The sequence below is a fragment of the Amia ocellicauda genome, chromosome 2 (assembly GCF_036373705.1).
Source record: "Amia ocellicauda isolate fAmiCal2 chromosome 2, fAmiCal2.hap1, whole genome shotgun sequence".
Lineage (NCBI taxonomy): Eukaryota > Metazoa > Chordata > Actinopteri > Amiiformes > Amiidae > Amia > Amia ocellicauda.
Genome location: NC_089851.1, coordinates 50030814 through 50057908, shown reverse-complemented (window position 1 = coordinate 50057908; position 27095 = coordinate 50030814). Strand labels below are relative to the sequence as shown.

Genomic DNA, 27095 nt, shown 5'->3' with positions numbered 1-27095 from the left:
CCTTCTTGGTATAATCAACAATGTCAAGAGAGTGGCTTTCTTAATGCAGAACAGGCACTTAATTGAATCAGCAGTGCATACACTCAAGGCCAACTGCAGAGAGACTTTGAATTTGAATACCCCCTTTGCATCTATTGCAGCATTGTTGACATTCCATACGAGTTACAGGGAGGGAAGCTCTTGCATATCGATACCCCCTTCAAAATCTGTCACAGTATTGTTAACTCTGGGGTTTGCAACAAACAGGTACCTCTTCAGGTCTTTTAATTACATACCATTCATTTGCTCATGTGACTTTTACACTCCCTGCCAGACCCCACCTACCCCGTTTAAGGTTATAAATGTTTGCGGTAAGGTGGAATGCATTTGAACCTGGACCCAGCAACCTGTACCTGAACTGTAAGGTAAGTGCATCCTCCCTCAAATACGGTCAAATACTGTCAGAACCTCGTCATTTTATTTATAAAACACAAACATATGCATATGGAGTTTGAAATCGTCACTCTTGTGTGTGTCAGATGTGTCAAAACTCTTGACATCTGAAGGATGGAATCATTGTGCGTTTAATGAGGGAAGAATTTCCCCGTCTTAGCAGTGATTTTATGCAGGATGTTTCTATTTCCTGGATGCTACTATCTTTGTCCTTGTTAGATATGGTTAAATCATTTCTCATTCTGGTACAATTAAGTGTCTTCAATATTTCATTAGGAGTGTGTGAAGGAGAGTATTTCAATGACATTCCAGGGCATTGTGAGGTTTGCTTAATTCATTTGTGCTTCTGTCCAGGTGTTGTCTGTAGCCATAGTGCAGACAACATGTGGAGAAGCAAAAAGCAGCCTTCATATTTGGGAGGAGCACAGATACAACTATAGAAGGAAAATCTTCACCCTTTGTCTACTGTAGTAAAAACATACCGAAATTGATTAAAACATATTGAAATATATTCATTGTACACAGTTTGTTGGCCAGTAAATTGTTAAATATATGAGATTGGACTGGTTAATTTGTTGTACTGTTTTTGTGTGTTCATGAAAACTGAAAAACATGACAATTGTTACTCTAATTTATAAGGGAGTGTTGGAGGTCTATTGCATACATGCAGTATATTCTCACACAACAACACAATATCACTTAAGATAAACATTGTTGCTGTGTAAACCTTTAAAATTATGTTGTTTTTCCCCATTGTTTCTAGAAAACAAAATGAAGTGTTCACTTTTGTTGATTTTGTCATTTTCCCTTCAAACGGGTAAGTCACAGTTAATTTAAATCTTGTTATTCAATTCAGTGATTTTTCTGAGGTTCCATATTGAAGAATAAAATTATTACTTCTACTTATAATACTACTACTACTACTAATAATACATTCTGGAAAAATCCCTGGATATTGGTGTTCCACTGTTACTGATAAACTGAGTCCTTCTATTCTCAATCTACTTGTGTCTCCTCCTCAGCTGTTGCTACCAATTTCACTGCAAACCCACAACCAGAAAATCTACCTACTGCGCTCTCAATAATTGGTGAGTACAAAAATGACTAGAAAGACAAAGTACTACTGCAACCGTCTGAGAATGTTCAATCACAACTATTCCAGGGATGTTATTCTTTTTAGTTTTTTTTTAATAGCTAATACACATTTTAAAGATAGGTTTTATATAACTGAATGCCCTGCACACTAACTGATGTGCATTTAATAGCCCTCCATTACTGGAAATACTGTCCAACTGTCTTTTGGATTGGAATTTTATTGGGAGACCTATTATTTTTCCCAGAAAGCAGTATTTTCTATCTCAGAACAAATATGAGGATGAAAAATATTTCCCACTTATGGTTATGTGTCATGATTTGTCTCTTACTGACTTCTGGACTAGGAGGCTGAATGATTCTTGCAAATATAATTCCTATTGGGATTAGACTTTGCTTGCCTTCTGTGTAGTGACTATTTCTGCATTAAATTGGGGCAGATAAGATTAAAAAATAATAATTTATAGAAACGCTTTGTAACTATTTTAACAAACTTTCTATAACAGACTGCCTGGGTGTACGCTTCACATGGCTCCAGACAGTGTTTGTCAGCTTCCCAGCACTTTTTAACTTCATGAACAAACTGAAATGCGTGACAAAGCTGTGTCCGAGAGACCTGGAAGATTATGGCTGCTCCTGCAGATACGAAGAGGAAGACATGCCCATTGATGCAATGGACAGGTAAGACTGACTGGGTGGTGGGGGGACAAATCTGGGCTGCTGATCTTTCTGCTGAAACACTCCACAGCCCCAGTTACAAAATTAAAGCAAAGAAATGTCTTCTTCTGTTTACAGATGCTGAAGTCACTGTCATGTCAGCCCATGGTACTAATATACATCAGATAAAATTCAAATTCTAGATGCAATTTAGATAAATAAGCAATGCATTTTCTTGTGGATGTCTTTCTTTAACTCAAGTCTCCATGGCAATCACTCTGGAACTTGACTGGCTCTGCTGCCATTTTGTTTTCTTTAAGACATTCAGTTTTGATACACACTTCAAGTGCAAATGACAACTGGAACTAGGGAGCCGAGTATTATGTTGTGCAAATCTGGTTATGCTGCCTTTTAAAAGACTAAAGTGGAAAATAATAATACTGGGTCTGCAGTAAGTCTTCTCTCTCTTTCTCTGGGCCTGAGATCTAGAATCTAGAATCTAGAACACTGGAGTTTTGGTCTCTTCTCGACAAGGACCTTGTGCAGTTGCAACAGCAATTTCCTCTGTTTTTAGTAATAATAATAATCTCCCACGAATTCCCACCCTCGCATTAGTAACCTGATATTGTATTTCACATCAGCGCCTTTTTTATCCTACTCTCCAGCTGCTGCTCTCAGCACCGAAGATGCTACAAGGCTGCAGCTGAAAAAGACTGCAAACTGGAGCCTGGAAAGATTATCCTGAATTCAGCTTGTCCTGTTGGAAACATCACTTGTGGTAAAGCTTTGCAGTTTCGGAAGTACAATACATTTGCGGGTGACTTACACAAATTTTAACTCTCCCTTGTGGCTATTAAACCTGAAATTGTTAACCAAATCGACTTTTCCCTGCTTGCTTTGCTTGGGGTTCTGATTTCTGGTCTGAGAATGAAGCTGAGACTGATGTTCAAATTGTCTTTCCTATCAACTAATGCCAGCAAGCCCATCCATAAACAGTTTGCATTGGGGGAAAGAGTCCAATCGGGTCAACATGGCACACTTGATATGAAATGTTACATGTCAAATCTTATATCCAAACCAAATGGGAAAAGGAGAGATGAATGGTTGAAACAGATCATTGATGTTTCTTGTTTCTTCCTACACAGATGTCTCTGATCATTGTGAGGAAGTCTTCTGTCTGTGTGACAAGGCTACCATCGAATGCATGGCACGCTCACCTTACAATCCCTCCCTGAAGCACCTGCACAGCTCCTCTTGTCCGGTGACATACACAGGTAAACGATGTGTAAATATGAGACAGCTTTTGTGAAAGCCAAGGATTTTGTTTCTGTAAGATTAATGCAGCTAATTTGTCAACATAAAGCTGTACTTTGACACTGTGTGACAAAGAGTGTAATAAATTATTTCTGTTCATCCATTTCATGCATAAAAAAAAGGAATAAATAATAAAAGAAAACAGCACCTACCGGAAAACCTGTAGGATGTGTTGTATAGAACCACATCTACATAGCTGTTTTTATAGTTTAACTAGATTGTGAATAGTATGGCAAGCCAAATTATCATTTAGAGATATCTCTAAATGCATTTCAAGATATCTTCAAATATTTCGAGATCTCTCTAAATGATTTAGAGATATCTGCAAACCATTTAGAGATATCTTGGGCTACATACAGGAAGTGATTTGCAGATATCTCAAAACGATTTAAAGATATCTCTAAATGAACAGGAAGTCATTTGCAGATATCTCTAAATGATTTGCAGATTTCTCTAAATGATTTCAAGATCTCTCTAAATTATTTAAAGATATCTGCAAATCATTTAGATATCTCTAAATGTACTTTTAAATTAGATATCTCTAAATGATTTGTAGTTATCTTTAAATGATTTAGAGATATCTCTAAATGATAATTTGGCTTGCCATAGAATAGATTCAGCCATAGTTAATAATGAGTCAACTCAGCTTCGGTCCCGCAAGTTGAGATTCCACACATGCTTCAAAAATGAATGTTTGCATTTGGTCATCTCTGGTGATCAAATGATATTGAAGCAGCATTCCTCTCGGTCTGAAATAGCCTGTCTGTGCCTAATAATGCCGTGGGTGGTGAGTCTTAATCATCAAGGTTTTGACAGCACATACGTAAAGCCTGCTAGTGGTCAAAGCACAGCAGGAAATTATTTCTGCTTCTCACAGGAGACCTGGTGAGTAAGAGGGTGACATTTGCAGTGGTGTCACTTAGAAATCTAACATTGTGCATACGTGTGTGTGTGTGTGTGTGTGTGTGCGCGTTACAGCTGTGCCAGAGACCAGTGCAGGAGCAAGCTTCTCACCAACCACAGCAGGTAAGAAATACTCTCATTCCCTTGGGTTCCATACAATACTTTGGGGGTCGATGAACCGGGGATAATAGAAAAAGTCACCATTCACAGTGAGCAATGCATGAGTCATGCAATCAAAGGGCTCCTTTTTTAATGGCGCTTGTTCCAATTAAGTCACTGACCTTCGCCGGGGGACTGCAGCGCCTGGGTCCACCCACACTCTTATGAGGAAGAATAGTTTTCTTCAGTCATGTCCGTCAGCCAAATATAGCACACGGTCTCTGCAGTGGGTGGCTTTTTGTCACACCTCATAGAACAGGTCCAGATTCATTTGTATGTCCAGTATCTGTGCTGTGCGAGGTTTGTATCAGAGAGAATTAAAGTGGGGGCAGCTTAGATGTAACATGTGCATGGTTTTGTCGCTGTGAAAGAAAAGTAAAACAGAGTTACACTTAAATTAACTGTGCCTATGCATACCTAGGGTAATTGCATACATAGTCTTGCATTCCATGTCTGGCAAATCTAATCCTAAACGAAGACATATCATGCAATTTAAGTCTCTGTCTGATAGGTCTATCTTGGGTTCAATAACTGTCCTAGCTTTGATATCAGAATGCTCGTGTATTTTCATTTTCCTATGAATCAGATATGGGGAAAAGAATCTATTAGGTTTTAATAAGACAGTATTGTATGTGAGAGGGGCCACTGCTTAATTAAATATGTATTCTATCTATGCATATATACATTGACTTATTTGTAGAGACGCCAGTCACAGAACCAACTGACATATCCATAGAGGTGACGGAGGCTCGGGAAAACCTAACCACAGAGTCACCCAACGCTTCTCTGGAGTCTAACACAGAAGGTAAGATCTTCCCTACATTAGCATTTCTTTGCATTGTTATCTGCAACGGTACCACACTGCAACAAGACATTAATGTTAATGACCCAATGGGTGAAATGTCTGGAGATTTCCCTTTTGAACCTGTTTGAAGCATTTTTGTTTGTTTGGTTTTTTATTGTTGAAGTCTCATAACTGCATGCATATCAAATAAATCATTCCCTAAGTTTAAATATATTGGAATTACCAGGATTCAAGGAACATATTTAAATATTAAACCATGCAGTTGGTATACATAGATTAGTGAATGTCGCCTGTTGGTGCTCAGTGTTTCTGCCAGATCAGGACACCTCTACAGCAAGCAGGAAGCCGACTGTCACACCAGCATCGGCCCCCATTATACAGCCAGCCGACGCTCCTGTGAGGTTCGAAACCGTCAGCAGACCTACAAAAGAGCCCACTGATAGCTCCCAGGAGGAGGCTGAGAACGAAGGTAATGAACTGTATTTGTGAGGAAGAAGAATAAGATTAATGAGATTTCCCTCGATCAACTGTTCACACCAGTACATTTATTCCAACTTCAGTTGACAGTTTGCCTCATGAACGTATATTTTTGCTCTGCTGGGGTTATCCATGATTTATGTCTCGGTATACTATATTTAACCTCTCCATGTTATTATTTCACTTTGCTTTCTACACTTTACTGTGGTTCTAGCAGTGTATACTGTAAGAATAGATTTCCCATGTTTCACCAGCAGCTCACAATACAGCAGACAAGGTGAATTCCATTCCACAGATTATATTCAAAGGTGAATCATAAACCAGACCAGGAAAAGGCTTACTTGGGCAACTAATGTTTTGTTTTGAAACTGATTTTGCTTTAAACAGAATTATTTATTGATTGATTTTGCTTCTTATGTTCTGGTAAGAGTTATGCAAATGGAAGCTATAATACAACACCTTAAGTTACTGCTGTAGTTAAAAACAAGCCCTCCAAAAACACTTTTTTTTTTTTATATAATAATCAGAACCAAAACTCAATGCCTTCCTGTATTGCAGAAATGCATTGTACCACTGTTTTTCCTACAACATGCTTTCTTAGTGCTTATTGATTACTGATTCCTCTATCAGGGCTGGACCCCCCCGTTTCAAAGGCAGTGCCATACTTTCCCCTCTCCATTCTGGGAGCTGCAGGTCTCATTGACTTTCCACTGGACCCTGAAGTGGAAGGTTAGAAAACTGGATTCTAGGCTAGAGATTGTATTTTGGGTTTGGATCAGGACTGTCTTAGGAGGCTGCAGAATTGTAGTGTTTGTGTTGGAGTCATTGTTTGCAAACTAAATCTATTTAAAACGTTTCTCAATTAGGCTAATTTAAGATCATTAGAGTTAATATAAATACTTGGAGATAATGTGCCCCTCTGGCAACTGAGTTTGACCCCTCTGGTTTAGATGCTTTGCCATTAACTATACCTCCTCTAATAAAGAAATACAAAACAATATAAAGAATCCAACTCTCTCAATTTCCTTTGTTTTCTAAATTAAAGGAGCGGCTGTCCTCACTGAACTGTGTCTCACACGTTCCCAGTGAGGTTTATAGTCAGACAGCATGATTACATCAGGTACGATAATTGAAAACAGATGCATTTAATTCCATATTTAATAATGTGGTGATAAATGGCATCATCGTCCACATTTTATTTAGCAACTTAATATAATCAACACCAATTTATTTGTGAAATGATTTCAATTTAATTAAAAAAAATGAATCTAATAGGGAAAAAAAACTCTTCCTATTCATTTTGTTTTCCTTCCTTCCACGCAGAGTGCACCAGCAACTCCTTCAACCAGTACAGCTCCACTGGGCGAGTGAGACAGGAGTTCCCTCTGCTGGGGGAGATGCTGCACTGCCTGACGGGACGCTGTCCACATGAGTTTGAGATGTATGGCTGTTACTGTGGCCAGGAAGGGAGAGGCAGACCGGTCGATGAACTGGACAGGTAGGCATGGCCAGGAACACTTTTGAACACTGATTTAGCCTCAGGGAAAGCTACAAAAAATTGATATAGACTGGATAGGATCCTTGGAACACTTAGTTATTAATGGACACCAAACGAGCACGATGGGTTGAATGGCCTCCTCTCGTCTGTAAACTTTCTTATTTTCTTATAACAAGTACATTTCTGACTACCAATCCATTAGTTTGTATGGATCCCTTTAACGCTTGAGTGACATTTATGACACATACAGGGTCAGTAATACAAGTGAATCATATATTTTTGTCAGATGTGTTAAATGTTTTTGACATATATGTCACACTAAGTTCTCAAGGGTTAACCCCATGGATTTATTCCTCATTGAACCACATTTATGGAGAGTGAAGTTTTTCTTCATGGGTCAAGGCAACTGTACAAATAAGAATTATAGACAAAGAAATATTCCATGTGTTTCCATTTCACAAAGTGACAACTGTCAACTAATACGGATGTACAACAGCCACGATACACTATCAGTACCCAAAAAGTATAGTCTTGTCATCTAGCAAATAATTATAGATAATACACATATTATATCATGCTAATTTAACTTTGCATTTAACTTTGAATGAAATGTACAGAACAATGATTTCTTATTAGATTTAAACTCGTTCCAGGTGCTGCTTCTTCCATCAATGCTGTTTAGAGCAAATCAGGTTGTTTGGCTGTCGGCCGGAACGGAAGCTGAATGCCCAAGTCAGCTGTGAAAATGGGCAGCCTATGTGTAAGTATTCTTTGACAGAAACCTTAGAGATGTTGCTGTCCAATAATGAATGTATGACACAGCTGTAATGGCTAATGGTTTTCCTCTTTTTACGCTTTCTCCCCAGGCTTCGGGACTGGCATTTGTGACAAGCTGCAGTGTGTGTGTGACAAGGCCAGCGTTGAATGCATGGCAGCAGCCGTCTACAATGACTCGGTCGCCACCCTGAGCAAGCAGCAGTGCAGTGGCGCCAGGGCCTCCTGCAGGCGCCGGCCCTACGGGAGTCGCCCCCCGGCACCCAGCCGCCCCCTGCCAGAGGACTCCAGTGAGGAGAGGGGTTTGCCTCAGGCAGGGAAGACCAGGCCAGCTCCAGGATTGGGGCGTCAATTTCATGTGCACCACCCCACCTTCGGCACCTCCCCCACAGTGGCTGGCACTCAGCTCACGACCGAGGACGTGGGAGAGGAGATGGGGGAGCAGGAGGACGAGACCACCCCGGCAGGTGGTTTCCCAACTGGACACACCAAACCTCATACTTTGAATGAAGACCTCACAAACTAAATAACTGGTGAAATAATAATAATAAATCAAAGAAACAAAAACAACATAGCTGAGCAATCTTGAAGTTTTCTTTCTGGCACCCTAGTCTAGTCTGTCAGCCTCATGTATTTCACCTGCGCCAAAGCAGCGCAGTTCCCAGAACACAAATCTACAGGTCAGTTTAGGTGCTTGTTTTGTCCATCTGAACTAGTATACTTCCTTTTTTGATATTCCACTGAGCCGCCGCAGTTCAGTTTTGTAACATATCTGTTCATTTCAGCACAATTTCACAGGCTGTCCTGGATATGTTAGCAGAGCTTTTCGCCTTTTAAGATACACTCTCACAGTGTTCAGGAGCATTCAGTTGTTTTCAGAAGCCTGGGGTCTGCGGTTTTAGCTGCTATGCTGTCGCTCACATGTCCGAATGGATGAGATCCACCCTTCCTCACTCACTCTCCAGTGCCAATCGGTGCAGGCTGCCTGAGAACAGCCAAGGAGAATGAGAACAAACGCTCGTTGCGACACACTTTGCAGAAAAGAAAGCGGTCTGCAGAATATGACATCTCTGGGGAATAATAATACCTGATATAAATAAAAAGCCCACATCAGGAGAGATTAATCTATCTACAGTACTGTAATAGCTGAAAAACTACATTTATAATGTAACTGTTGAGGCCTTCTATAATTGGTCTCACTCAGCATTAAAACCATTTTCAGTCTAGACGTTGTGCTGTTTAAAGGAAGGTCCTCAGTGACCCAAACACATCTCCATGGTATAAGATTTGATTATATAGTTGTTGTTTTTTTAATGTCTATTTCCAGATATTAAGTTTTATAATTATTTAATTTTACATTGAATCTCTGTGACAATATTTGGATGCAAATTTGGATAATCACCATCTTGAATTAAATTAAATTTAATTAAAATATACAGATCTTTACTCTTGTGGTTCTGGGTCATGTGACAAATGTTACTTTCAGCTTTATATAAACCAGTTAACTCTTGTATAGTCAAGGAAAAAAACTAATAACTACAAAAGAGCACCAAGGTAATAGTTAATAAAATGAAAACATTAACAAATAAAAAAATATCAACTTGTGTAAATGCACACCAATGGTATGCTTTCCCGCTCTATGGGCGTGCGAACCTAAAGCAAATCAATCCAGATTTCCCTGTGTTAGACCATCTAGGCTGCAGGAGCACAGTTGCAATTGCTGCACAAATACAGACCCAGATTAGCACCAGTTCATGGACAGCCTAATGTTATTTTAGGTAGTGTAGTCCTAGACTAGTGTTAATCGAGGTCTGTGAAACGAGCCAATAATGAATGTGTGAGGATCAGTGAATTCCCCTGGCAGAATGTACACTGTCTGCTGCTGTAGAAAAGAGACCCGACACCAGTCCAGTCTTCCTAAAACCTGCATGATGGATATCAAAACAGAACTTTCCCACTAGGTGAACGAGAACCCTGGAGGATTGGATGAACAAGCCATACCCCACATTAACAGAAACAAGAGAGCTGATTCAGGTCATTGCTTTTTTTTTTTTTTCTTCATCGGTTCCCTTTCCAAGGCGATCTTTGCACATTTATGCTGAACAAAGAAAAGCTTGTTTCCAGTTGTTGCCAGATCACAGAGCAAAACCGGTGCTGTGGACTCCTCAGAATATTGGACAAAACCTTAAATCAATGATGCAAACATCCCAATAGCTGTAAGGAGAAAAAATACAAATAAAAAATAATGACAAACGTCCAGTTTCTTCCTCTTATTCTCTTTGCAGCAATTCTGCCAGCTTCATGCAATCTCCTCTGAACAGTTGATGTTGAAACATCTGTACTTCTAGTAGCATTTAGCTGAGATTGCATTTCAGGGGTAGTTTTACTTGTTTTCTGATTCTGAGATCACCCTTGTTCTGTCTGACCTTGTTTGCTAAGTGCCAGTTTCTTCAAATCGGTCTTGGCAATAGCAGTTACAGACACTTGCAAAGTTGTTGCGATTTCATTTCTTAAAGTAATTACAGTAATTTATAGTAATCCTATACCTTCACCTGTTCATATTTGGTGACAAAAGGTTAAATAGGTACCATGCTAGTTAACTAGTTTATACACCATGTTATACAAACGTGGGCTTCAGACTGAAATCCCCTTGCTTTGGGTGACCATTTCACTGAAATTAAAATTTTAATTTCAAAATTAATTCGGGTTTTTGCTCGAACGGTTTATTTAATCTCTTGAACTGCTCCCAAGTTTATATTCTGGCTTACCAGCTTCTGTATAATTTAGCCATGAGCTCCGAGTTATTTCCATGCTACTTTGATAGGGTGCCTTTGGGATCTTTGGTTCTAAATCACATGCAAATTGTGTCACCTCCTGCATCCACCACACTACCACCCTGGTCAAGTGTTAATGAAGCCACTGTGTTTCAGGGGCAGAGCATCACCTCGTGACCAAAAAAAAAAACATGCGTTCCTGGATCACCTAGTTTAATCAGTGCCACCTTTGAATGCAACCTTTGCCCCGGCCTGCGGAGATCAATTGCAACGGGTCTCTTGGAGGTCAAAGCTGCAGGGCCAGTGATATTAGCAAACAGGCTAATAGATAATCCAATGAACTGTGCTCCCTGTGACCTGCGTGCAAGGAAGTATTTTGTTCTGTACTTTATAAATTATGTATTTATGAAATACCGCTGTAAAAATGATTCCATACACAGGGACAAAACACCAAAGTTGATTTGATACAGGGTCAATAAGTCTAAAAGTCTGAAACAATGAAATGTTTTTAGTGGTTGTCTGGGTGGCTTATCCAGTAAAAGCCAGATGAACATAAAGCAGGTTGAGTTCAATCATATTTAGGCTTAATAAGGATAGAGAGAGAAAGGTGGGAATGGAGTTACCTTGATATTCAGAGTAAAATGTAAGGGTCTATTAACACAAAGTTGAGGTTCCATTGGGTTGGGCATACAACCTTTTAAATCTGATGAAGCATCATTCTTTTTTTTCCTTTTTTACACTATCTTGTGAGGTCTTGTTGGAAGTATGTTTTGCTTCATATACTTAATTTGTAATGTTGTGCCAGTTTCTGTTTTGGGTTTATCAGCTTTTTTGGCCTATTTTGCATTATGCGGACTCTCCTCAACTTCCTTTGAACTTGGCCTTGATCCTGGCGCTTTGCTTGGGATTTTCATTTTCAAATTCTTATAAATATATATTTATTTGAAAGCGTTAATCATACAAAAAAAAGTAAAATAAATGTTAGTAACAGAATATTTCAGACACCAGATGTTATACAGTGCCAACAGCAAGCAATTCTATGTTTAAATAATACCAACACACAAACAGTGCTTTGTTGTTTTTGTAATATATAAAACTTTAATATGAGCTCTTATATTGATCGTACTATATCATGCACCTTTTACACAACTTGTAGATATCAGTTTGTGACATAGTGGTTTGATATCCAGCTGTTTAAAATACACAAAAGCGGTAACATTTCAGTCACAACAGATGAAGCAAATGCACAAATACAAAAGATACAATTTAAAGACTCGATTAATCTATTTCAGTAAAAAATATCCTCTAAAATTTGAACCACATGCGTTAATATAATTGACTCTCATAAAATGACAGTAAAACTAGTTATAATATTGCATGTAGGACACCAATAGCCTGGTACAGGACTGAAAAGCTCACTGCAGTAATTTGGGTGTGTAATGGATTTCTTCAGATTTAAAATATAAGACTATTTAAAAACAAAAACAAAAAACTCACAGCCATTCAGAAAAGAACAGAACGAAAATGACTGAAGGGCTGAGATCTAGGACTATGATCTATAAGCGAGTCAAAGTTTAAGATTGGTTGCACTTGTTGCATAAAATGGAAAAAACTCAGCCAGAGATCATACTCCAGCTGGGCCACTGTGACTTCCAACTAAGTGAACTGTATATTAGTATTCAGGGGGGGGCCTTTCGATATTTCAGTCCAAATAAAAAAATCTGGTGAATATCAGGTGACTGTAAATGCAGTATTAGAAAAACTCAGTATAAATATAAATAATTCTGTGTCATGCCTGAATTGCTTTTACCATTAAGAAATTAATTTCAAATCAGCAAAATGACATTTGAGAATTATTTACGGGATCATTTTGTGAGTGAATCGCATTCCTGATTAAAAATAGTTTAATGTCTATTATCAATTTATTAAACACTCTAGTACACTCTATGGGTCTATGTTTGGTGGATAGAAAAAAAGAGAGAGCTGTATCTGTTTAATAATTGAAAGTAATACTTGTTCTTGTTTGTATGCTTCTTTAAATAGATTTTGCATTTTCTAATTATTTCTTGTTTCAGGTAGTACAAGATCCACCAAACCCACTAAAGTTTATTTATTAAAGCACAGCTTGGCAGGAGAAGTTTCCAAACACTGTGTACACACACTAATGTACCTGAGAAAACTGCAGTTGAAACAGTCCCGATTCTGCCTCCTTAACTTGAGAGAGTGTTTACTTGTACTTTTAGAAAAGGTCACAGGCATACAAGACGGATGCAACTGTCAGCGTGTAGCGGAAAGTCAGACACAGGGACGTGACATTTGATTTTCTAGCGAACCCTTATAATCACATTCATTCTTAATTTGTGCGCAATCCTTAAATCGTAACATTATAGCAAAGATTCCTTTCAATGCGAAAACTAAAAGCTACTCTGTTCATGGAAAAACACCAGGCCACACAAACAAACAAAAAAAATGTGACTTCAAAATTATGAACAAACTGTACCAGGCTAATTTGGTATGAATGAGTGCAAACAATACATTCCTAAGTTTGAATTTGTACCGACTGCCTTTGCTACACAAAAGCAGCATTCACTGGTCATTGTCTCACATTTTTGGTACCTAAACAAGCACCTTCTTTAAAATGACTTTTTACATGTACAATCATTTGTTGCTTTGGTGCATGAATGAACTTTTCTAAGAGACAGGCTAGGCAGCTGCTGGAAGACCTGAATAATGCAGGCATCAAACCCAGGGTTTAACGTAAAAACATAACTCACACTGTCTGAGCGAAGCCTAGAGCTCCCTCTTCTAACAGAGATTTGCATTAATTTGACTTTCACTATTGCTCTGTGTGATTTTACTGGATTCAAGTTGCAAGACCAATGAAGTCTCCAAATCAGCACGGGATTTTCTCCCATTTAGGGCCATAATTAATTAAGTAAACTATACACATCAGTGGCCTTTCCTTCTGGCACTCATTGCTCAATAAATGAGGAATGAATGGCTCCTGATAAATGTGATATATTTGTATATTCACTATAGTCTTGAGTATTTTCTTGAGAGCCCCAGGTACTGCCTTTTGTGTACAATCTGTAAAGCTGTCTGTCGTTGGAAATACATGCACGTGCGTGTGTAGAGTAGAGTGGGCTGATGGATTACTTATCAGTGTAATGTAGTGTAAATGGCTGCAAGGTGTAGAGAAAGTGCTGTTTTCTATAACCTTTCCTTGCTGAAGGTGAAATGAAATTAAAGAGCAGAGCAGAGACCCTTATCTTATAGAGGAAAGCACTGAACTGCAGCAGAAGAGGACATGTATTACAGGATTCAGGATAAATAAGGCCGTTGCTTTTCAATAACTAAGAAAGGCTCTGGGTCTTGGGATTGTATTTTCTTTTCTTGCTTATGTATTCTACCCCTAACCACCGATTTTCCAGTTTCAGTCTCGAAATAATGAAAATGAAGATGTCAACATGTGGTTTGAGCAGAAGCACTGAGTTTTGAAATGCAACTATACTGCTGGAGTGGGACAAAAATAAAGATGCTATCAAAAATAGCAAGCAAACAAAACTAATATGATGTTTTTTTTTTCTTTTTAATTATGAAATACTCTAGCTAATTACCATAAATATAAAAACTCATTAGGATAAAGATAATGCAAATGTATTTTTCCCCCCCCGACTAAAGTATTTTTGTTGTGTTTGTTTGTTCCTGCATTATTCATGCAGCTGCCTCCTAGTCTCAGCATGTCTCCACCATTAACACAAGATAATGACAGACGTCTGCAGTAAGCTTGGAAAACATTGTAAAAAGGTCTTGTGATTGGTCACAGCATGATAAAACTTTATAAAACAAAACTTACATTTAAAAATAATATTATCATCATTATTAATAATAGGAGTTTTATCTGCTCCAGCCTCTCATGAATGGACGAATGTGTCTCAACACAGCTAGTGAGAATACATCAGGAAGTCACACATGGAAGTGTACCTAGCAACAGTATACACCTACTAAAACACTGGAATAGCACACATACTGGACACTTTCAGTTTAAAGAATAACAGTTGCATCCATTCAAGACTGGCTCAGTCAAATCCTGCACAATATACCACATTTGCCTATTTTTCTAAACCACTTTACTGGTTCAATTAAATGCAAGGAAAGACAATTGCACATAATATATATTATTGCAAGTGATTAGCCCAAAGATCATGAGGCTTGTGCCGTTTTTGATACAGATGGACATTTGCTTTTTACCCCGACAAGAAACATATTGGACTGGTTTCTGAATGGAAGAATATTATATCTGCAAGTCACTATGAACCGAGGAATAAAATGCAAATGTATTTATCAGTGAATTCAAAGCACTATACCATTTAAGCAATTTACTGCATAACATTTTAACACTGCATATACACTATTTTGCTGTAGCATGGCCCTTAGGCCCTTAGAGTGTTGTTGAATGCATTTGAATCTCTGCTATTTGAACTCACTATAAAACTATCCTCTCACCTGCTTCTCCTACTCACTGTGCTGCATGGATTATTTGTCAAAATGGTCAAGTTAAGTCCTGATTAAACTTTATCCCAGTGCTGGCTGTAGTTTTCATTGGAATGAATAATAACAAAGTCACCACAATACAATAATCTTAAAACTGATGTTCACAAAATGTTACTTAGTTTAAACACACAAGAACAACAAAAACAGAAGAAAAAAAATAGTTAAAACTAAAAAGCTTGCTGCTGCTTACCAGACACAGAAATTAATTCAGACTGAAATCATTTCTACACACAGCCATTCTTTGATTCTGTTGGTCACATACTTGGGTGTCATTGGGGAGGGGGCACAATAGAATACAAAATAAATTTATTTTATTGAAAGAGGGGCAGTCACATCTGCCCTTTTTACCCCTAGGCTGTAAGTGAGCCCTTAGTGAAATGACACCCCCTGTCCACACCTGGCGACTTGTGACCTGGGTAGTATATAATCTTAAATTGAAAGTGTCTCCAAGTGGAAAGCAGTAACACAACATGAAGAAGAAGCGCAGTTGTTTTCCAACTCAGCCTGACACTGTCTGTAACCATATAACCAATGCACTCTGATTCTGTGGCTTCCCCCCACAACAGCAACAACAAAAGAAAACATAACAAATTAAGTTTAAAAGGATTGTTGAGTCTCTTAAGTACAAAACAAACCTTTGCAGTGCAACACTAAAATTGTATGATTGTGTTTTACACTAACAGATGTCCCTGAGAATTGCAATTTATAGGTTAGTTGGGCAAAGCTGGGACATTGTTTCCTCAAATGTAGTGCTGCTTCTGGTTTAGGATATTTAGATGGACACCTACTTGCCAATTTGTTCAATACATTGAAGGATAATTATACATTGTTAGTCTGTGGTCAAGCTATTACACTACACAAGTAGGCTAATTTATCAGACACAAATTGACCTTTTCAGTATATGTCTGAATCTCTCTGTGAGGAGATCTCTCTTCTCATTTTGGAATATAACTGCATCATAAAACATAGCCATTAATTGAATGAATATTAATTATTCCACCTTAAAGACCCCATTAACTTTGAACAGTGGACCCTGTGATTACATCATTTTGAAGTCATGGCAGTGTATTTTGAATTTTCATATCTGTGGCTTCCCAGTTTTAAATTACTTAAAAATAACAACAGCTTGTATCCATGCACTGACCTGTATAAAGTTATCCAAGCATGTCTAAACTCTTACTATAAAAAAAAGGTTCAGTTCAACCTCTTTGTACAGTCATACAGTCGTTTGTGGAATAACAGGAAAAACTGTATTCATTTGTTTTTTTAATACAGCCTAATTATTTTTGTATTATCTCTTCAAAAAGTATCCAGATTAATTAAATTAAATGCTAGTGCACACACAAAACACTTTTCTTTTCCATTTATTCGATATGACCAAATCTGAGGTTCTGTCGTACAACAAGCTTGTCCAGCTTTCATTTTTAAATGACTATAGTACCGAGTAGGTAAATCTAAGGTTTAGCATTTGTTTCTCTGCCTTGCGAAATTCACCATCATTTTCTCTTGTCAGAGACAACGACAACTTCATTGCAATTCAATCCCCAAAGGCCACATGCTCGGCAGCACCAGCTTTTAAATCAGAATTAATGACTGCCTACATTCCAACATATGATTATTTAAATTCCCAACCAAGTTTAGAAATTTGTGTAAACTGGTAATATATTCAAAGGCAAAATTTATTAATTTCTCTCTCTTGAGGAAATTGAGCAGCTAACCGAGATTTTATGGTCCGTGATTAAATCCCTTGTATTACTTTTTTGCATTATAATATTTATTTTTGTCCATTGTACTAGTCGGACAACTGAAAAATATCCCATCTGAATTAAGTGCGTCTGCACTGTTCAAAAAAAGGAATTAAACTTATTTCATTGGATCCTATCAAAGATGTATCCTTATCACATATACCGACGCATGGCAATTCCCAAAGCACTTCGCCCGAGAGCAAAGCATTCAATTTTCTTACAACCTGTGAAAGACGACACTGACATGGGAAAGAGACGTTAAATCAATTGTACTTTGGCTTAAATAAAAAGCAGTTTTGGAAGATTAGCTGGAGTGTATTTGGAGCTAGAAAAACAGAGCCAGTTGTGCACTGGAGTGAAAAGGCTTTCAAAAGTCATTGCTTCATCACTTCTAATCACTCTGGAATTTCTTCACCCCACTCCTCCTAAGGTGACTAGACCATACAGTAAGCAGATCAGCTGTTGAAATGGACTTCACTTTTGTATTTGTTTTGATTTTGGTCTCTGTTGTGATGTATCCACCTGCAAATTCAGCCTTCTTACGATGAGCTTGATGATCACGATTCGGTGGCAAATGCTCTGCAGCTGAACTTCCCCTCCTCCACAGATGGTGGCTAATAAACGCAAAGGTCTGGGAATTTCATCTCGTACACGGGGACAGACTGATACTGCGTGTGTCCAGCTGTGATGGTGACCGCTCCAGAGGGACTGGGAGGAGGCCTGGCCAGAAGGAAAAACCATATCAACACACAAAATTGGCACGTTTTGATACATATATACGTATTTCTGTGTTACGTTTTTCTGTCAAACAAGCTGCCCAAGAGGCCCTCTCTCATTTGAGCTGACCTTATGTTATTTTCCTCCTGTTAGATTAACTCACTGTCTTGAACTCTTACCGCTGGTAAGCTACATAGTTGCGAGGTTCACAACTATTAAGGGGTGAGCCACCCCCCACCAACAACCAAAAAAGTAAATAGGAGATTAAGGTGTTGGTAAATCACTAACATTTTCTATTAACAATTATAATACAAATAGTAAATCACTTTCCCAACATCATCTTCCAACATCAGAGAAGTTGAGAAGTTGAGGATATATTGTTAACTTTGCAGGTCTCCGAGAAGGCAAGATTGTGGATTTCAGTGTGCAAAGGTTTCATATCCCCATGACAATACCTGGAGCCATCGAGCCAAAAAAAAAAAAGAAAATGAAAAAGAAAAAGAAAACTATCAAGGCCTTTTAGTTCCAGCACATTGCTCGGTTGTTCCATCTCGAACACTGACCTTTGACACTGCTCTAATGGAAAAGATTGGCCTTATTTTCAGACAATCCATTAGGCTTAAATTAGAAGCCTGTTTACAATGCGGCTTGCATCTAGTGGGGGAAACTTGACTCCCACCTCTGCTCCCCTGCCACTGATTCTTAAAATGTAAAAAGTACCTGGAATCATTAGAGCAGAGAGAACAAAGGGGCCCGTTTTCATAGAAACAGAGATTGGCATTAAACCCTGATTGCTCCCTTTTATTCAATATCGATGCTTCTCATATTTTACAGCAATTTGAAAGACACAAACAAACCGTAGTAGCTATCAGCAAAATATGATGTACTGATTAAACATGAATTGTAAAAAGAAATCAGATAATAGAATTAAAAAGCTGAAATTGTCATTGAATTTGTAAAGATAGTGCTATATACATTAGACAGTAAAATGTTTAATATATTCTTCATAGAAAGAAAATGATTGTAACATCTTTGCATAACTTCTTCTTCCTCATTGTTCCTCACAGGAGAGGGGAGAGAAAAAAACCTAAAACATGACATATCCTACTGAAGATTAACCAAAATATTCTCCTGAGATGGGTCAAGGCCAGTTGTTGTTCTCTCATTAACAGATAATCATCAGCTCTGAGAGACGATGCAATGCCTGGGTTCACAGGGTGATTCATCATCTGGGTGGCAGTGACCACTTCACTGCACTTCACAAGTACAAAAGGAAGTCAAAGTCACCGGATCATTTCCACTTGAGAGGCTGGACCAGCAGTTGTGAACTGTGGTCCTGGAATACCTCGTTGCTTTTGTTTTATGCCTCCAGCTAAGTCTCTCAGTTACTTAAATCAATCATTACCTTGAACAATTCTGACCTGACAGCAGCTGATATTTTCTTAAAAAAAAAAAAAAAAAAAAAAAAAAGGTCCAATTAAGCGAACTGAGCTCAATCCAGCAATCTGTTTTTAGTTTTCAAATCTAGTAATTGTGAAGCATGGTGGCAAAAAAAATGCAGAAGATTCAAGTGTGTAGGGTTGAGAGCCACTTAAACATCTCAATGGCACCTGGAATTGCTTCTCTGTTGTTAAGTATAACAGGACTGTGCCTACATGTCGCACAGAAAAAAATACTCTCAAATATTCTCAAATACTTACCGGATCGTAAGCTCAAAGATCTGGGTCAATTTATCATGCAGGAGATTTGCCTGTAGGAATAACACAACACTTTTAGCTTCACATAAACCGAGAGACGAAACACAAACAAAAGCATCATTCTCAGATGGCTTATACTGTCTATTTTCTTCACACTCGTAGGTCAATTTGATGATTCATACAAGATTGTCCCCAAATGATGCTTTCATAGGATTTAATGCTATTAGCACAACATGACTGAAATGCATCATCTTTAAAAATAAATACAATAAATGAATACATCCTTCACTATATTATGTAACGATAATAGATTTTTATCTCAAGTCCTCGTTTAAGACTCAATTTTTCAAGATGGCATCTGATGTCTGACCTTGTAAAGCACAACTTAAGGCCACTTCTGAGTAAATGTGATCTATAAATCTGTATTGCACTGTATCGTGTTTAATAATAATAATAAATGCACTCCAGTATGGGTCTATCCATATATGGGTCATGTTGACAGGAAAATCCAATACGGTGAGGACACTCGATCTGGACCAATTCCTCACCCTGGATTCACACTGCGCAGCGATCTCCTCAAACGGGGCCTTCTGGAATTTCTCGATGACCTGCCGTCTTTTCTCTTTCTCCTGCTCTTCCATCCCGGTGGTGTCTAGTTGAAGACACAATGCGAAGTGGTCAACTTTCACAACAAAAAATACCACCAGTACCACCATTGCTCCCAACACAATACTAGTAAATAGAACTGAAACGATGACTACCATTGATACTTACTAATATGATTACCACTGCTACTATTGCTGCTCAACTGTAATTTCTACCATTACAATGACTACTACCAACACCACCACAAACATTATTTGACTGCAGGTGATTTTAAAAAAAGGAATGGAATCGGGTCACTCAGAAACCTCACAAAATCCAGATTGACAGGTTTGACTGTCTAGCTGCTTTGCAAGTAGAAGAGAGACAGTCGTTGACCTCGAAATGGCCCTGAAATGCAGGTGTGCATCTCTCCGTGTCTGTATGTGTGTATGGGGACGTGCGCTGAACTCTGGCTTACTGACATATAGTTTTCTTCTTCTTAATGGATTTCCATATTAATATAAATGGACATAAATTAAGATTAGCATTTTTAAATTGCCTGTCTTTGATATGTGTAATAAGGGCTGCTGAGCAGTGAACAGGGAGAAGAAGAAAAATAAAAAAAGCTGACATTAATAAAGACAAATGTATTTTGACAAGCAGTCATCATTCTGAGGAATATCTGTCTGCCCTGTCTCTCACATTTGGATCACTTCACAGGGACTGTCTTACAGCTGAGAGGTCTAGTCTGGACTGTCTGCTGTAGCTCATGGTAGGTGGTGAACTCACCTATGGCTTTCTTCAGGGCTTCAAATGTTATTTCTTCAGCTTTTTGCGACTGTGGGTGGGTGGAAAATAGGAAAATAAAATAATTTTTACAAAACAAAAAAAATATATTCCAATTAAACTTCTGAACGTTTAATTTTCAATAAAACATTATGAATCAAATGGATCGTTTTATGGAGGTCTGGTATTTACTGTGTTATTTTTGCTAAGAATCTTATTTTAAAAGAATGGGTAAGTGAGTCATATAAGTTATTTAATTAATCAGGAACACAAAGTGGAAACAGTTTTGAGAGTCTGAGAGATTCCTAAAGTGAGATTAACATGCCTGAATTATGTGTTTCTTTCTTTTTTTTATCATTAAGGTACATATCCCATTAACAAACACTTCTTGTTACATAATGCTGGAATTTACTAACTTTAATTTTTTATTTAATTAACTTTAAGTTTTTTTCAAACCTATGTAGTGCTACATAAAATCAATACAATCCATCCTCTTAATCTAGTCATCAATAAGGTCCCAGTACCTTGTCTGGCTGATTGTTGGACATAAGGTCAACCTGAATCGAAATAGTGTCCACGACACTCTTCCTCCTTGAAAGATGGTCTTCATCTGTTTGGAGAAATGTATTAGAGCAAGAGACAGACAGATGTGAAGAAGGGAATGCTTAAAGAGATGTCAATGTTATACATGTGAGATTTGTTATCTATTTATTTTTCCTTCATTTGAACTAGTCGAACATAAGTAGAAAATCTACAGCTTAAATTAAAATCAGCTAATGACATTTCTTGCATAAAATACAATTGAAGACATTTTAGACCCACGATAAAGAGAGCAAACAAATAAAATTATTAACGTGGAATAAACTATATTGAACAGCTATGCATGAAACTCTATTCTGTGCAGAGAAGGAGAACATGATTTTAAAGTCATAGGGCCGGATTAAATCAAAACTTTGACCCACCAGCTAATAGCAAACTACAAACCTGTACATCATAGCAGTTACATTTCTGATTAGAAGAAAGTGGCATACTAAAAATGAAGCCGCAACTGAGTACAGTTCTGCAGTTTTCTATTAGCGGGTGGGTCAAAGTTTTGATTTAATCCTGGCCATAGTTTAGGTCTATTATACTTTTACTAGTGTGTGTTTGATTTGCTGTGTAAACAAGCATCATCTTTACAGAGTACTCCATGACAAAAACACACACAAAAAACTGCAAATGAATTCTAACAATTGTTTCAATTTGATCTTTTAAACTGGATTGGTTTTCTTTTAAGTCGATGCTTTGTAATTAAGAGATTCTTGGCAAGGTGCTTCTGTGTTCTGCTAGAGTTCCATCTCCACAGGTGTAAGCTTGAGAGATGTAATGAGCAGCAATAACTTGAGCACCCTGAGGCCTTAATGACCAGCCTGAAGAGCAGCAGGCAATCAGGAATCAAATCAAGTGGCACCGATCCATCAGTAGAGGTGTGAAGACTACACTACAGAACAGATGCTGACAGAAGGCCAGTGATTAAGGAGGAAGTTGTCATGAAGGTACAACCCAGAATGTTTAATTAAGACTGCACCTTTACTGAGCACTTAAAAAACTGCACTCTAACAGTTATCAATGCTACCCACGCTAATTCAACTAAAATATATGTATTCATTTGAAAGACATGCAGATCATTTGAACACTACACCTGGACAGCAAGGCAGACCACCTCTGCCACCTAGTGGACATTGCCCAGACGAACAGATTGGATCAGGACTACTCAATGGGTGACACTGAACAGCACAACCCCATTTCCTCCCAAAAACTGACAATATAAGAAAAATCTCTGAACAAGGAATTAAGCCTTTAAAGTGAGGATTAGAAATGGTGACTAGTGCTGTGATGTAATAGCCAGAAAACCATTTTCAACCATTTAATTTTCAAGTCTCAGCAAAGAACCTTTGAAGATCATCCTTTTTTTATTTTTTGAAGTTTAAGAAGATTACATTTACAGCAGATTCACTGTAATGCAGTTTAAAGTGTGCACACTTAATGATTTATACCAAGACTTCAGGCCCTTTAATACTATACACATCCAGTGCATTCCTTGAGCTTTCCAAATAGGCGTGCCTGATTTTGGTACAAATAATTAAAAACAATACAAAGAAAGAAGCTTATCCTGTAGTTAGATGTAACATGGAAGAAGAAGGGAAGGAGGACACAGGAAGCTGGAAAAAAGGGAGTTACAAAAACACAGAAGCACATTTACTACAATCTAAAACAATACCATCTTAAGTACAGTCTACTGAGGGGGAGACTCTTAGCACACTCTACAACTAAATGTGGGCAGGGTTGTCAGAAAGAAACTACCTGCAGTTTTTGGCACTGCGTTGAGATTATTACAGGTCTTGAAAGGAGAGAGGACAGTGGTTCTGATTGGGGGGACGGACAAAGCTGAAACATGAGGTCATGGCTGCTTCGGAAAGGTTGCTTCTTAAAACAGTAAACTGAAGTTTGTTTCAGTAAAATTCCTCCGGCCTCTCGCCTTAAGCCTCTGCATGGCATGGACATTGAGGAAAGATGAACAATGCCGATGTTGTTTAAGCAGTGTTAGTGGATGAACAGAGATTGGATGACCGAGGTGTTCAGAAGATTAAAAGGTGTTAACTTCGGCACACAAATCACTCAGTAGCTCAGCCTGGCAACACAGATGCAAACAGCAGAAGGGAAAACTGAATTGTCGACTTTTTACGTCCACAGTATTTCATTTTACAAATATATATATATTTTTTTAATCAAACAAAAGGAGAGGTTTGGCTAGCTATCCCAATTTAAGGACTATGAAACGGCCATTAATGCCTGCCCCAAGTCCACCTCAAGTGTACTCTTACATGGAATTGTAAGATGGAGTGGTTCCTTTCTGACAGCTCTGCATCATACACAGCCATTTCTATAATGGTTACCTTTGGTCTTTTGTCTGCACTTGTGCATGATCTTCCCTACGGTATAAAGAACTGATTCAAGGGACAGAGTGGGAGGAGGAAGAAGAAGAAGAAGAAGAAGAAGCAGAGAAAACAAGATTTCCTTTATTAAAGAGGCACATATGTATTCATGATGGAGAACAGATCAACTTTCCTCAAATCTGGAAAAAAAAGCTCCTTCAGGTTTAATTTTGAAGGTGTCTCATATTCCAATCCCCCCAAAGGTTTATATATTAAAAAAGACTGTACGGATGACTGTAGAAATGTTTAATCGGAAATGTTTATGTTTCTCACTAGATGCAGAAAAAAGAGAATTGAAGATGGCAGGAAGTTCTTCTCGTTCAGTCCAGTGGTCAGTGCCACCACAGAGATGTCAGATTCTTACCTGTCACTTGAGGAATGTAGGGAACAGACAGCCTGTCTACGGAATAACTAGGGCCGGCCAATGACTCCGCAATCTCATTGGTCTGGAAGAACCAGCTCCTGTTGTCCCTCTCTAGAGACATGGGCAGCCTGTGGATGGTTGCAGGGAAATATCCATCAAAGGAATACGAACTCTGTGTCAAAGTCCATATTGATACACAATGTCCCCATGCACATTTAACAAAACTTAACAAATCTTTGAAATCTCTCAATCACAGTGCATCAACACCAGTCCATTATGTATTTATGAGGTATATACTGATTTCAGCTTACACGCATTTCTCTCGGAAGATGTGCTCTGGTAAGAGATATGGTGCCTCCTGGTTTCTCGTTTCAATTACCTGCAGAAGCACAAAGAAGGGAGTCAGGGAGAGCACGGGAAGAGGTGCTGGGGGACAGCAGGGATTAATATTCAAGTATGTTAGCACAAAGTAACAGTATTTGAAAATATTTCAATGTGAGTTAATTAAACTGCTCTCAACAGCAGCAGGTGTAAATGGTAACTGGTTAAAGGGTAACAAGGAATGTTGATTTAGCTTTAAGCACTGCTTTCTAGAAAAAATGGAAAAGACAAAGCAAGTATACTGAAATGTAACAAAGCCTCCACAATCCTAAGCTAATAACACTAACAAAAAATGCATTCCCCCCTTCCAGGAACACTGAAACAGGTTAATATTACAAACACACATCAAATCTTATTAAGGTTTCTTGGAGTTCAAGATGATATATTTTCTTAATTGATATAATCTGTAATTACATATATCTGTAACTGTGCATACATGTACCCAGTGGGCTAAGATTCTTTTTATGGATTCAAATCAAACTCCTGTAGCTTTACAGTTTTGACCGTTTTCATCTAAACACTCACTGGCCACAGAGAGGAGCCAAATGACTCCTGAGGAGGAAACAGCAGTTTACACCAAAACACAAGATGCTATATTCTGCAAGACCACAGGAGCTCAGAGGGCCAGCTTTAAATTGTTAGTAATGAAAATGGCAGCTAACTCATTCCAGGCAAACAATGGCCAGGTCAGTGTATGTGCAATGCTTTCTTCCTACCTTGCTAACATGCTGACAGAAGGGTGGGTTCGCGATCATTTGACTTATGAAGTTCAGATAGGCGGCCACCAGGGCCATGGTGCCACAGCGGATGAACATGGACAGGTTCTCTTCGTTGGCTAATGCCATTTCCTGAAATGAAGACACCTGGTCAAACACATGGGCATAGGGAGGCACTGGAGTTCAGTAAATATCTAATTCTCCATCTATCTACCTATTTATTATTATTATTATTAGTAGTAGTAGTAGTAGTTGTTGTGATGGTAGTAATAGTACCGTATTGGATGACTGTCTAGCAATACTTCACTATGCTTGTTCACACGTGTTCCTATCCCAGACTCATAATGCATTTAGTTTAGTTAATTTACACTTCAATAAGCACACGAGAGAGAAAGCAAGTGGATGGCTACTCCTTAGTGCCTATCTGCCAATCCATGGCTCTGACTTTCGGCTGTAAATGCCCCACTCTGACGGATGTGGGAGGTGCTCCATTCCGAACAGTAAAAATAGCAAATCTGCCTCTTCACAGCATATTCACACAGAGTACTGCGGCACAATAGAACAGCTGACATGAAAATGACAATAATTATAAAAGGCCAGAAGACAAAGGCATGTAAATGACCTCTGCCTGTCCGGCTTCCTCACAGGAATGTAATTTCTGACAAGCACCTGTTTTCCTTTTCTCTACTGCTCCCCTTCTCTCCCTTGATTTCACAGATATGCACTGTCCATCAAAACACTAACCACCCAAAGTACATCTCTTACCATGCCAAGATAAAGACAAGCTAATTCACACTGCTTATTATACAGCGATTGTAAATATAGCCATTGGTGTTTTTTCCCTGCCTTTTGTATGTGTTGATTTAGTTAAATGCAGCATATTTCAGAAATAGTGCACCTGAGCTTCCTATCCCAGACCCATCAGATGTTTTGTATATGAAAAAATAACACTGTCATACAAAAATGAAATAAAATTGACAAACTAAAGAAATCAATTTACACTAACAATTTGCTCAAGCTACATTGCCGATGAGTTTAAAGAGCTATGACCTATATCCAATCTACATCTAATCTAATCTGAACCCCACTTAGATAACCCAGTAGAAACGCAACACCAAATCCTAAAAGGAGTTGAATCTTACTGGTGAAATGTAACGCTAACCCCGGCCCAAGCACACCCGGGTGTTGGAACTGGTTCTCGGAGTGCACTCCTGGTGGGATTTCCTCTCTGTGTTACCTGCAAGGCGATAGCCAGTCGGATGAGGTCAATCACCACCTCCTCGTTGGCAAGCTCGATGGTGATGAGGGCCAGGGCCGTGAACAGCAGCTCAAAGTTCTTGTGTAGGTTGTCTTCCTCCTTGCAGCCCAGGTAGATGTGCCGGTATAACTGCTGGCCATGCTGCCAATGGAAGAGCAGAGGAATTTCATACAAGTGAGACTTTATAGAGGTTTAGTATACAATTTAAAAGTAGGGCTTATACCACAGTGAAACACCCTGGCCAATTCACGTGAATGGATATCAGTCAGCCATTATACATGTGCAATATAAAGCAAACAAACAACAATGTTAAATATAAATACACACACACCTACACACACACAGTTTTTAAAGGATCTCTGGCATCAATGCTTCAATGTGAATCTTTCTTACCAGTTTTGCTATTTGAAAAAATAGAAAAAACAAACAAAC

At 38.4% G+C, this 27095-nt stretch overlaps 2 protein-coding genes across 5 annotated transcripts in view; one reads left to right on the top strand and one right to left on the bottom strand.

Moving 5' to 3' along the window:
* Positions 1 to 288: 288 nt before the first annotated feature.
* oc90 (otoconin 90) lies at positions 289 to 10332 on the top strand. Its single transcript, XM_066687541.1, has 13 exons — positions 289 to 404; positions 1196 to 1249; positions 1455 to 1520; positions 2031 to 2205; positions 2847 to 2959; positions 3327 to 3455; positions 4474 to 4521; positions 5258 to 5362; positions 5667 to 5831; positions 6470 to 6568; positions 7163 to 7337; positions 7991 to 8097; positions 8204 to 10332. Exons 2-13 carry the CDS (start codon positions 1204 to 1206, stop codon positions 8635 to 8637), a joined length of 1662 nt encoding a protein of 553 aa, XP_066543638.1. The 5' UTR covers positions 289 to 404; positions 1196 to 1203; the 3' UTR covers positions 8638 to 10332.
* A 1474-nt stretch (positions 10333 to 11806) lies between these two features.
* Positions 11807 to 27095, bottom strand: part of efr3a (EFR3 homolog A (S. cerevisiae)) — a 124235-nt gene continuing 108946 nt past the window's right edge. For 3 of the 4 annotated variants that reach the window (XM_066687498.1, XM_066687508.1, XM_066687517.1), the window contains exons 16-24: positions 26643 to 26804; positions 25406 to 25537; positions 24620 to 24687; positions 24309 to 24436; positions 21494 to 21579; positions 20973 to 21021; positions 20147 to 20250; positions 19602 to 19651; positions 11807 to 17904 (exon numbers count right to left, since the gene is read on the bottom strand). In XM_066687498.1, the coding sequence (XP_066543595.1) occupies positions 17799 to 17904; positions 19602 to 19651; positions 20147 to 20250; positions 20973 to 21021; positions 21494 to 21579; positions 24309 to 24436; positions 24620 to 24687; positions 25406 to 25537; positions 26643 to 26804 (885 nt within the window). In that variant the 3' untranslated portion in view covers positions 11807 to 17798. The other variant, XM_066687525.1, reaches the window with a different exon arrangement.